General features: G+C 36.7%; 1 protein-coding gene across 1 annotated transcript in view; it reads right to left on the bottom strand.

Annotated features, from left to right (window-relative positions):
- The window catches only part of PDE1A (phosphodiesterase 1A), a 230042-nt gene that overhangs the window by 61988 nt on the left and 154422 nt on the right, over nucleotides 1–13632 (bottom strand). Inside the window, exons 3-4 of the mRNA NM_001003091.1 lie at nucleotides 7716–7898; nucleotides 2724–2790 (exon numbers count right to left, since the gene is read on the bottom strand). Coding sequence (NP_001003091.1) covers nucleotides 2724–2790; nucleotides 7716–7898 — 250 coding nt within the window. The remainder of the gene's footprint in view (nucleotides 1–2723; nucleotides 2791–7715; nucleotides 7899–13632) is intronic.

Here is a 13632-nt window from a genome sequence, read left to right on the forward strand (position 1 = left end):
ACATTTCAATTTAGAACATCAGGGTATATTTTCCCCAGTGTCTGCGATGACAAGAGGCACTTAGTATCCCTGGGTTTACAAAAGTGAGGCCATACCATGTGCTGTAAGTGCTAAAATCTTCCCTTAATCCCAGAGTTATCAAACTGGATGTAATAAACCCCATAACACTGTAATACTGATCTCATTCTCCATCTCTCTTCAAATCCACCCCAAAAATCACTTTCCCAGAGTGGGCTTCATTTTGAGGTAGAATTACAGGTATGCAGGTGATGTCAATGTCAGTGGAGCTATAGGGGAAAGCGGTTCCAGCTTCTTTTTTCCCAACCACCACCTTCTACATGGCTTGAAATTCCACTCTAAGAGTTAGTCCTTGGATTTAAAGCTTTGATATTTTATGTCTTCTTTTAAGATGCAATTACCCTAGAAAGATAGAGGACTACCTTATTCCTCACTCTAACCTTGGCTGATTCATTTATACTTTCCTCCAGGGACAGAGGGAAAGGGAAAGGAAGTGAGGCCTTTGATTGAGGAGAGGGAGGAAGAAAGTAATTACAGCATTTCAGGTGATTCCCTAGGGAAGTGGGCAGGTCTGTAGGGAAAGGAGTACATACCCTTGGAAAAACTCCACTGACAGTGGGAGGAGAGAAAGCAATGAGCAAGTATGCCAAACCATTCCAGCTACCTCATGACCTTTTGCTTTAGGTAAGGCCAGGATGAAATCTTGCAGAGAGGTTCATAAAATGGACTTGTAACAGTGATATCAACCCTATATACTAAAGAGGTTTTAATATAAAATTTTAATTGCTAAAATTTTAAAAATTTAAAGAAATAACAACAGTAAATTGTAAGGATTATTAGAAACTACTAGCAAAGTGTATGTTTACATACACATAGCAGGTTTAGTACTGGGTAGGCAACCTTAAGACTGTGCATTAATTTTTAATTTGAGCTGAGATTATTTAGAACTTCGTTCATTTAACAAATGTTTACAGAGGCCAATTATCTGTACTGTAACATGCTGAAACTAAACTGAGAATCTGATAAAAAGTATTCAAACAGTCTTTTAAAAATACTGTTTTTGAAAATAGCAATAACAGCTTCAAATGGTATTTTTAATCACTTGAAAACACCAATGAGATATTTTTTTTATTTGCTTGTATGCCTTTGTTAAATTCCTTCCATTTGGCCCTGGTTTGATCCCCAAACACTTGCTTTATGTGTTTGTGAATTTAAAATCTCTGAAGGTTGTGTTAGAAGACATCTTACCATCAGTAAATCTCAAATGAGGCCAACAAATCTTTGATCAAATTCCAAAGCTAACACAGAAGAATTAGTTCAGATTGCTAGGAAGCTGCTGTTTATAGTTCCTGCTAGGGGTTTCCCACTGAATAAAAGTTAGTTTTCCACTGTGGGGGATTTTTATCAACAATGATGATTTACATTTATAAACTAGTACAGATGCTTCATTGAGAACAAACAAGACAAGAAGTACCTCAGGAAGCAAGACCTATTTAAAAATATTCCTTAATGGTAATATTTCCTCCTTCCACCTGTTCGTTTCTACATTTTTTCTATCCTGTATTTTAGAAAAGTGTTTACTTTCTCTCATACTAAAATATTGTGTTGGTTTCCACATAAAGGTTATTAAAATAAAAAAAATTAAAAAGTTATATTCTTGCCCACAGTTGGGAAAATCAAAACCTCACAAGATCCAAGAAGTAATTAATATCCTATAATGTGACATTTCACTTATATATTTGTCTTTATTATAGCTTTAGAAACATATAAAAAAGTATCCAAGAAAAACTAAAATTAATAAGATTAAAGTCTAATATGCAGCAGAGGAAAAAAATATGCAAAGAGGATGCTTAAAAGGAAATTAACCAAAGAATATAAGTAGCAATATAAATTTAAACTAGAAAAGGAGTTTAATAAATCAGAAATAAAGCAACTCAGGATGGTCCGTTGCCAGTGTCCTTTAAATTCTTGGGTGATATAAGAAAACCACCATGAAATTGTTAGAGGAGACAAAGTTGAATTTCTCCACCCAAATTAAATGATAGAAAGAAATAAGAGATGTCGAATGGTGAGCCTGCAAAATGCCTCTAGAAATAGGAACAGAGCTCATGGGTACACAAGCAGTGGGACAACTGGACCCAAAACTGTCACCACTTCAGAGTTTCGACTCCAGCTATTTCTAACATATTTCATACTGCATTTGGGTCTTGGCCACAGAAAAGCAGAGATAAGAGAGACAAATTTCTTTTTCTTTTCTTAATTTTATCTTTTTATATTTTCCCAGACCTAAAATTCTAAACAAATTTCTTTCATATAAGTTTTGTCCTGGAACATCTTTTTTTAACACATGCAACTTTCCTGTAATATATATATAAAAAATATGTATATTCTGACAAGTCCTAGTGCCTTCTTAACACTGAATTCAAGATCTACCTAAATAAAGCATGAAGAAGAAAAAAATCACATATGTGTGTGCACACATATGCATATGCATGGATATAATTTGTTAGTGCAAATCAATCCTCATGTAAGTCTACAATGAGTCATGACTTGGAACACAAGACATGTTGTAAATGGCTACAGTATTTTTTATGTACCAATACACAAGCTGCAACAAAGACCCATTCTTATTTTCTCCCAGCCATTTTAATAAGATTTGAAAAAAATGACTATTTGAAAAATTAAAATAATTGAAATTATTTCACCTTTAACGTTACTATGACAGCTTCTGGATATACCAAACCAACCATGTGATAGGACTTTCTGTACATCCTGAAAAAGAAAAGTAAGTATTTATATGACTCATATACTTGAAGTTTTCAACTATTTTTTAAATATAAGGGAAGAGATTACTTTTGACTTGTTCACCTTGTATCATTACTTTCAGGCTGTCTTTGTGGCAACAATGATAACTATGGTCAACATTTATTGAGAATCTACAATGTGGCGTATGCTTATATGAATTTGCCTACACACAAGCACCCTACTAAGTCAATATAATTGACATCTTTCTCTTCACTTCATCCTATTAAAAGAGATTGTCCTTTGTATGTGCAACAACGCTTTTTGGCATGCCACTACATCAATGACAGAAGAGTTATTCTTGTTTTGTGTTCATTTATGTGCCAAAATTTTCAGGCTGGAAGCTGAATGTCATTAAAATATTTCTTTTATGGATTTGTTTCTTTTTTTATATATATAAAATGGAAATCATGAGAGAAAGAACATGTAGTATCACCAGAATTTCCACAGCTTCCTTTTTTTTAAATTTAAAAATACTATGGCAGACCATATTGACAAAAATGGCTGAAGGTTGTCTGAATTATCATTTAATAAAAATTAAGAAACCTTATGCAGAAGAAAGTTATTTCCATTTTTATAATAGCATCAATAAAAATATTATTAATTAGTCATTTGTTGGATCTTCTGATGAGCAACCAAAATGACATAAACCAAATATATACAACTCTTCCATTAGTTCATTTGACAAGAGAATCTATGTGATACCCTAATGTGTAGGAATGGCATTAGACTTCTATTCAGAACTGGAAGATGCATGGTTCATCCACAAAGTCCTGGGAAGAAAGAATTTAACTATGAATTGTGTCCCTTCATTTTCCTATTGTTAGTCCATTGGCAAGCTGCATTCCTAGACTATACTGTTGTAACTTCTCCACAAATGCCTGAATAAAATCATAATTTAATGACTATATCATTAATTTGTATGAAGGAGGTCAATATAAGAAACAGTCATTTGGAAAATAATTTGCAATTTCATAAAACCACTACAGAAGACACGAATCCTTTTTGTTTTTAAAGGTTTTTATAATTTATTTATTTTTGAGAGAGAGAGAGAGAGAGCACGAGTAGGAGGGGCAGATGGAGAGGGAGAGAGAATCTCAACCAGACTCCACGTTGAGTGCAGAGCCAGATGCAGGACTCCATCACACGACCCTGAGATCATGACCTGAGCAAATCCAAGAGTCAGATGCTTAACTGACTGAGCCACTCAGGTGCCCCTAGACACTAACTTTTTGATTCAATGTACCTTATATTAAAAATCCATAAAACATATTACTTGGTTTCTATGTAAAACCTTTCTTTTTTAAAGATAATAAATGCCAAATAATTCATGTTTCTCTCTTTTTAAAAGATTTATTTATTTATTTTATATATAGAGAGAGAATTCCAGTGGGTGTAGGGGCAGAGAGGGGTGAAGCAGACTTCTCTTTGAGCAGGAAGCCTGGTGCAGGGCTCGATCCCAGGACCCTGAGATCATGACCTGACGGAAACCAAGAGTCATTCGCTTAACCAACTGAGCTACTCAGGTGCCCCTCATGGTTCTCTTTTTAATCTTGATTTCTTTTAAGTTAGAATTCAAATATTGCATTTATGTTTATCTCTAACCTAGGCCTCCTTGATAAAAGTATTTCGCCATTTTATCACAGAGACCTTATTACTTTATTTCACTATTTCCATTTAATGTTTATTTTAAAAGACTAAATAATTTTTGAATGTGGTAATTGATTATAATAAAAAATTATCCTTATTCTCTATCTCTCTTGGAAGATTTCAGTTTATAGATAAGAATACTTCTATTAACTACTCCATTGAGCTAGGCATAATTATTCCAGTCTTTCAGGGCAAGGAAATTAGTAATTGCACTAAAACAGATCCAGAAAAGGATGATTGTCAATAATGATATTTAGTTGTCTTGTGGGTTGTTTTTGTTTTTGTTTTGCAGACAACAGTCTTTTTCTATCTATTTTTCTAGTCATTATTACTAAACAATGGAAGGACTTGGGAAATAAAAGGATAATGGACTAGGAAAATAAGGTCAATATAATAACCAGGAGTAAGAAATTCAAAAAGTTAAGTAACTTTCAACCTGTGGGACTTGATGGTAGAGAACAGTGGTAGGATGAAGCAAAGAGAAGACATGCCTTAAATCACAGACTAGCCACTTACTGGCTACAGGACCTTTACAAAACGATTTAATGCCTCTCATCTGTAAAATGAGGATAATTATAAGCTTTTTGTGAACAGTAAATGATACCAATGCGTACCATAATATAATAAGGACTCAATACAAGAAAGCCATTATTATTATTAATGTCCCTGTTTCACTCCTCGGCAGCCAGTGCTCTGGTCTTCAGGGCTCCCTGGCTTCTGTGGGGACGCTGGTGCTGATCTCTTAGGCCTGGAGGAGGCTGAGGAAGGAATGTCCATGTGTGTTCTCATTATAAGAAATGTAAAGTGAGACCAAGAAAATTATCCTTCTGAGGAGATAGAGGAACTCCCCCATTATCAGGTTCTAATCCCACAATCCATAACAGAACATTAGAACAAAAAGGGAGGGTGACTGGGATCAGAATCAGTGTGTGGGGGGGCGGAACCTTACCAGAGCTGCCTCACATTGAGCAAGTAGCTGATACATGATAAGTTGCTGAAAAAGAACCAGGAATTTCCTGGGCTCCTGTAAGTGGTGAAAGTCCAACTGGAAATATGGTGGATGGCCTTGGGAAGTTTTGACTGTATTTGCAATGTGTGATTCAAAAACTCAAAAGAACTGCCCCCAAACCAAAAACTACCTCATGTCAGACACTGTGTTAGGTAAGAGACCAATGGCAAGCAAGAAAATGACAGTTGCTGCTTTCCTGGGGCTTACTGAAGAGTGAAGGCAGGCAATAAATAAAAATTAGACGATTATAGACGGCATTCAGTGCTATGATTTAAACCACTGGTTAGGGTAGACAGAGTGATGAACTGTGTACAGAGCCATCAGGGAAGGCCTCTGGAAAAACAGGAAGGGCCAGCCAGGGGAAAAGGGAGGGCAAATCACTTTTGGTAGAGGTAATAACAGGATGAATGGTCTCAAGGGGAGAAAGAGTTAGGGGTGTTCATGGGGTTGAAATCAGAATATAGATATTCAGTCAGAAATGAAGGTGGCATTTGATGAGGCGAGAAAGTAATAAGGTGCCTAATCCTGCAAAAACCATGATATGGAAGTCGCCATTAATACCAAGTGAAATGGAAAACCATCAGATGTTTTTAAACTTAGGAGTGACAGGGACTAATTTATATTTCATACAGTCACTGTTAGAGTGACTTGTTTGGAGAGGGCAGCTGGGGAAGTTAAGAGGCCCAACTGGAAAGCAGATGGCAGATCCCAGAGCTGGATACTGGGGTTGCAGGAGCAGAGGTGGGAAAGTGAGCAGATTCAAGGTCTATCTGGAGAAGTGAATTGCTAGGGGAGCTGCAGAGGCACTGGGTCTTGGGAGGGAAGACTTGAGAGATACTCAGGAGGGCTTCCTAATTTCCAAAATTGAAGGCGATTATCTTTGAAAATGAAAGATAAACATATGGCCCGATTTTTAATGCACCTCCTAATGGGGATACAAGAGTAATAAAAGAGATTTCATTTCCACATGTTTGTAACATACCAATTTCTTCAAGACGGCTTGCTAGTTTAGTTTCCTTACGTGTATTTGATATTTCCATACTCTGTTAAACCAAATATTTTATGTAGCATATGAAAAGAATGAGAATTTACCATTTGAGAATTACCAATTCTCAAATGAGAATTTACTTTACAGGAATCTTAATCTTTTATTGAATGGAAACAGAAATTTACTTCCTCAGTTTGCATCCTTTTTAGCCTGCCAAGTTCTACAATATTTTCTTTAAAAAGACAAAATATACATTCTTTTGGCAAATCACACATATTTTCTCTTATCTGTGATTCTCTCACTGACTTTCTGAACTACTATGGGGATATTTTCGATTTGATGTAAATGAAAATCAGCAACTGTCACACACTTTCCTAAATTGTCTTTGAAAAAGGGCAATATGGTTATAGATACTCTTTCTCTCCAGCCCTGCCTCCCTATTGGAGGCTTCTGGTCCTACCTGGCAAAGGACCAGTTTATGCACCTTACCAGGGGTGTATAATTTTTTCTTCATCTAAGGGGGTTCTAATAACTAGTTTTCAAAATTGTCAGATGTCATGTGTTTACTTCAAGTCTTTTCTTTAGTTTTATGCTGAAACACTTGTTTTCTACACAGAAAAATCGACTGTATTCCTAAGGGCTAACCAAATATAAAATCATGCCACATTAACATGTATTTCACATCAGAACCTATGGTGATTTGATCTGGTGCTTCTAGGGGCCATCAAATATTCCTTGTTTCAGCGACAGAAATGTTAAAAAAACAAACAAACAAAAAAAAAACAACTCTTCGAAAGCAGACATAAGGAGCTTTTCTTCCATGATGGAGAGGGAATGCTCTTTTTGCTTTAATGCAGAGAAAGGCCTGTTGGATTTGAGCATGTAGTATGGAATTTGTTTTATGAAATGTGACATTTTATTCAGGTGAAACTAGTTGTGTAACATGAATGCGTTGCAATTTTTTAAACAATTGCTTACAGAGGTACATTTGAGGGCACTGGTCATTCAAAAGTCTTTGCTTTTAGCATTTAACATCAATTTAAAAGAAATAAAAGTAATAAATCCGGGACAAAACATTTTTGTTAAGGCAAGCTCATAATAAAGTTCTACTTTTGCTCATTCTGGGTATACTTATAACTGAAGTTTTCTTCAATAAGTAAAATATTTGACTCATGTAATTTTGATATGGTAAGTATATCTCTTGCCTTCCAAATTTTATTGTCTTGAGATACTAACAATTTCACTTACCTTTCCACAAAAATTCCAGCTTGAACAGCATGCACAATGCTTCGAAATTTGGGTTTTTCCTCAGATTTCTTTTTCATCATCCCCATTTTCCGCGTGAAGGTGGACGCCAACCAGTCCCGTACTTCTGATGGGACTGAGTCTGTCTGAATGTCACTGAGCTCATCTTCAGTATCCAGCAGTCTTCTGTAAAAGTTTATACCGATATTTAAACTTTAGGAAAAAGTGAAGGAAAACTGATAACCAAACATTGCAATAGGATTTAAAATACAGCAATCACTCTCTGATCATCCTTTAATATGAGGTACCTAAAAAAGAAAAATGTTTGGGTTCACATTTGGAAAGCTCTGAATTTCTCAAACTGATGGTCTTCTGAAGGCAAGCAATGGTCTTGAGCATTTGCAGCTTCCCAAATCCAGTACCGTGATACCAGTCTAGAGAATATATCAACTAATGTACTATCCTAGTCATAAATAAAACTAAATTAGAGAAGAGAGTTCATCAACAGATGTCTGTTATTAAGGAAGGTAATTGGAGTGGAAAGACAACAGGAGAATAGAAGCTATGGAAGTCGCCTTATATGTAACGATCTTGTGTATATAGTACAGATAGCACATGCTGCTTGCTTAAGTCCTTGGAGTCTACAAAAGTCACTCATATGTGCTATTTCATTTGAGAGGTATCTCTAAGTTTTAGGCAAATAATATATCAAGGACTCTAAAAGATACTCATTCTGAGACCAACATCACAGATTAAAACGTGAAGAAAAAAAAAGATGGATTATTTTGAAGGCTCATTTTAGGTGACAATGCCAGTGGAAGAGGAAGAGAAACACCTGCAGTTAAGTGCAGATGCTATCTTGAGGGCATGCTGAGAACTGCTGGCCGAGGGCCCCTGTCCTCTCTAAGCTCCAGGTTAGACAACACTGTCAGGACTGATGGGTGGTAATACCTGCCAGTAAGGCTGGTCAGCTCCAGTGATCCAGAACTTCCCAAAGGTCTGAACTGAGAAGATGGTGTGAAAGGCTCCCCACAAATGACAAAAACACTCTACAGAGTGACTGAGGTTTGCTTCTGGGAAGAACACAGGCCACCTGTCTGCCTCCTGACTTCCTTATTTCTGTGTCTGCACCAATTTGATAACTCAGAGCTATTTTTAGCACACTTGAGTTTTGGCTTTGGGGTTCCATGTGCTTAGGTAAAGCTCTTTGTACAGAGTGAAGCCTACGGATCATAAGCTGATGGAAAGCAGAATGACAGTGTGTGTGCTAAAGCATCTAGAAGAAGTCATCTTTGAGAGGGCAGGAACCAAGGGAAGGGAAAAAAAAAAATAGAAAGCCCACCCACAGCACCCAATGCTATCTCAAAGAGTCACAAAAGGTTACATGAAGACCTCTACATGCTGCTCTTTATAAACATTCAGAGCGCAGTCATTGCCACTATGCACAAATGCATTTATGAAATTACCTTATGACAAAATATATACAATTAATTCTGGAATTACAAAACTACATGTATGCATATGAAGATTAAGAAAAGCCTTACATAACTGGAAGTTAGAACTGATTAATACTTACTTTGATTCATTTTTAACTTTCTTTTGGAACTTATGTTTGAGTGGTTTTGACTTACTCTTAATACACCAACATTGTAATTCAAGGCAAAATGTTTTTTTTAGCATTTTGTCCATTTTAAATTGGATCGTTTAGCCCATGGCAGCAAGACACTACACTACATGGTTTGAAAATTCAAGGGCTTATGCCATTTCTATTATTACTTATTCAGTGATAAGTAAAACCACAGAACAGAACAGGTGGCATGGGAATTCATTGTGGTGTAATCCTGTGATGTCACTGAGCTCCAAGAATTCTACTGCTGCCTCGTTTTATCAGCTACTCAAAGTAGAATGAGAGACACGCTGTAACGGTGGTCCATTGATTCTTTGCAAATTTGATGTGGAGGACTTTACAGCTGTATGTCCTAAGCTCATAAATTACCCAAGACCGATCATCAAACATGACAAAATCAGCATATGGAAATGAGATTTTGAATGGAGATATGAGACTTAGGAGTCTGGTACTTTGGAAATTCTTAATCATGATGCATGATGTCATTCATGAAGAAGGAAAGAGCACATATAATCTTGGAGAAAGAGTAATGTGAATTCATTTGTGGATACAGACATAAAGGAAGAGTGTGTAAAGAGGAAAGCATGAGATATGCTAGCCTGTGACTAAAAGAAAATTTTGAAAAAGCAACACCTACCTCTTCGATGGTTAATTTTATACGTTACACATGGCTAGGGCGTGGTGCTGTTATTTGGTCAAACATTAGCCTAAGTGTACATATTGCTGTCAAGGTGTTTTTTGGAGGTGATTAACCTTTAAATCAGTAGACTGGGTAAAGTAGATTATCTTACATACTGTGAGTTGGCCTCATCCAATTAATTGAAGGCCTTAAGACAAAGATTCTTTCACGAGGAAGGAATTCCGCCTTCAGACTGCCTTCCGACTAACGACTGCAACATTGGCTCCTGCCAGATTTTTTAGCCAGGGTCAGCGTGTTCTGCAGATTTCCAGCCTATAGCCCCCACAATCACATGAACCAATTCCTTGTAATTAATCCATTTCAATCTCTATCTCTCTCTCATTCTCTCTAATAATATAAAGGCTAAGGAGATAGAGGTTTTCATATATATAAAAGCTATACATATATAATATATACTATATAAAGGCTAAGAAAGACTATTTCTATCATTCATGAACACTACGTGGTAACTACTGCATGGATTAAAAACCCAATAGATGACAAAGGCACAACTCCATTATATTAATGTTCACTTAATAGAGCACATCAGTTATACCTCTGGTTTTGAAACACAAAAATCATTTGCAAGGAACTAAAATGCCCTTTTAGCTATTATGGATCTAGGCACCAAACTGTCTTCTCATGTATTAACAGCTCTTTTTTTTAATTGCTGAATCATAACGTATTGTATGGATATACTAGTTTGTGTTTATATTGAACTACGGCCATCTTGGTTGCTTCCGATTCTCACAATTACAATAAAGTAGTTACAAATGATTGTATGCAGACTTTTCTAGTTCATTTGAGTAAATACCAAAGACCACAATGGTTGGATCGTATGGTAAGAGTATGTTGAGAAAAGAAAAGAAGGGGAAGGGGAAGGGGAAGGGGAAGGGGAAGAAGGGGAAGGGGAAGAAGGGGAAGGGGAAGAAGGGGAAGGGGAAGAAGGGGAAGGGGAAGAAGGGGAAGAAGGGGAAGAAGGGGAAGAAGGGGAAGAAGGGGAAGAAGGGGAAGAAGGGGAAGGGGAAGGGAAGGGAAGGGAAGGGAAGGGAAGGGAAGGGAAGGGAAGGGAAGGGAAGGGAAGGGGAAGAAAAGAGAAGAGAAGAGAAGGGAAAGAAAAGAAAAAAGAAAAGAAAAAGAGAGAGAGAGAATGTTGAGTTTTCTAAAGAAACTTCCCAACTGTCTCCCAAAGTGGCTGTTCCGTTTTGCATCCTGACCGGCAATGAATGAGAGAGAGGCCAAGCCACTATCTTCTCTCTCCTGGCCTACTGCAGGAGCCTCCTACTGGTCCTCCAGTTCTTGTCCTGATGCCCTCAGTCTCTTTCTTCTGCGGCCAGAATGCTCTTTTAAAGTTGAGTCAGACCTTGTCAAGAACTAATTCATAAAGTCCTACACAGCTTGTCACAAGTGCTACCTCTACCTTCATCTTTTCATCAGTTTCCCCTTACTCATTTTCTTCCAGCAACACTGGCCTCCTTGCTGTGCTCCACCTTGCCAGCCTTGCTTGGCTTCAGAGTCTTTCTTTGCACTTGTTGTTCACTTTGCTTTGACTCTCTTACCAGTTTTGAAAGGGGTCATTTTCTCACTGTATTCAGGTAAAGAGGGTTTCCCTGACCCCCCTACTCAACTGGGAAACACCTCTGTCTTTTTGTTCTATTATTGCCTTCCTAGCATTTACCGCTACTTGATATAATGTTGTATGTTTACTGGATTGTTTATTCATTTTATGTTTAATCCACTAAACTATAAAGAGAGCAGAGAGTTGGTCTGTTTTTGTGCATTATTGTATCACCAGCACCTACAACAGTGCATGGCACAGAGTAGGAGATGAATATGTATCTACTGAGTGTCTAGAAAACATCCAGAGATATTTACGCTAAACTATTATAAGTGATTACCTTTGAGGAGTGGAGTGAGAATGGGGATGGTAGGAGAAATTTTGGTCTTTAGAAGTCCTAGCAGCCTGGGAGTGACTTCATCTCCTTCATTGCCTTTAGGATAATTTGCATTTGAATAACCCCTTTACAGTTTTTGAAGCAAATTATGGGGCAACATGTATATTTGGTGTGGAAAACACATTAAACATTTTTATGGTATTTTGAATTATAGGCAAAGTACAAAGAAATTTTAAAAATTGAATACACTGTTTACATGCCTTTAGCCCAGGAAGTCAGTGTTTCTGTTAAATACTAACTCTTTTAGACTCATCTCTAAAGTAGAGTATACAAGACATTCTCAAGGAAGTTATCAATAAGTTGTAGCAGATTCATTAAAATAATTATTCTGGTTTGGAGAGAAGAAACTTGATAGACAAGTGAATAAAACCTAAATATAAATAAATTTTTAAAAAACTAACACACCTAATGATACATATTTCTCCCCACTCCTCTCCGTCTCCATCTTCTCCCTTTTGTTCTCCCTCTCCTGGCCACCTGCCTTATACCTCTGCCTTCCTGCCTCTGAGCACAAGGACTCTTCAGGTTTCACTGGGCAGAAGCAAAAACTACAGTATAATGTGGAAGGGCAATCCTGGGGTTTTGTTAGAGAATTATCATAAACATAAACAGTTTTCCTATCCATCTATGTGAGACAAGTGAAAATATCTGAATACTCACCTAAGATTATGTCACATGGAAAACACGTAAGACTACATTTTGCCCTCATTTCATTTTTGAAATAAATTTGTGCATGTAGGGTTGATAAAATGGGATCTGGAATACTGTGATTAATTTTGCTTTCAAAATCTCTAAGAGCTCAATTACTCCTCATCCTAATGTTAGATGGCAGAGTAAGCATACTGCTTTACATCATGAGTGCTCTTAAAAAAATAAAGACTTTGTGTTTAAATATCTTACAACATGAAAACATAGTCACTGGTGCATTTTTCTTAGGAATTCTAATAATGCACTCTATAGAAAATAAATGTGTAAAATGTTATCACTGTTAACCTCTGAGAAATACTTCTGTGTGATGTGACTTTCTTTCTTTCTTTCTTTCTTTCTTTCTTTCTTTCTTTCTTTCTTTCTTTCTTTCTTTCTTCTTTCCTTTCTTCTTTCTTTCTTTCTTTCTTTCTCTTTCCTTTCTTTCTTTTTTTTTTTTTTGTTTTAAGAGTGTCAATAAAACAGAAAGTGAAGAGTACCTGAAAATGAGCTATGGATAGATGGGGGGCCGGGGAGCTGTAAAAACTGATCCTCTGTCCAATCAGTGCTCAACTGATCCTTGAAGCTATTTATACCCCAAATTTTCTCTTGAAATCAGATGACACAACTCCCAAAGGGCTTATATTTTGAACTAGAAAATTTTCAAGAGGAAGGGAATAAAGGAGGCAGCCACGGAAAGAGAGGTCATGAGATTTTGACTTTTACAATTATATCAGTGAAAATATTTCTGTCCACAGTGGACTCTTGGAAAACGGTTATATCAGTGTACCCACACAGCTATTTCCAGGCAATCGGTGCCCACATTTACACCTACTGAGCATTAAGATTCAAGTGCTGGATGTAATTAGAAACTGGCTTCCTAGGTTTGAAATTTTCTTTTTCTTGATTTACTCTTCTTGTAAAGGATACATTTCAATAAGCCACCAAGTCATTCAGTTCTACCCCTAAACATTT

Source organism: Canis lupus, chromosome 36 (genome assembly GCF_011100685.1).
Source record: "Canis lupus familiaris isolate Mischka breed German Shepherd chromosome 36, alternate assembly UU_Cfam_GSD_1.0, whole genome shotgun sequence".
Classification (NCBI taxonomy): Eukaryota; Metazoa; Chordata; class Mammalia; order Carnivora; family Canidae; genus Canis; species Canis lupus.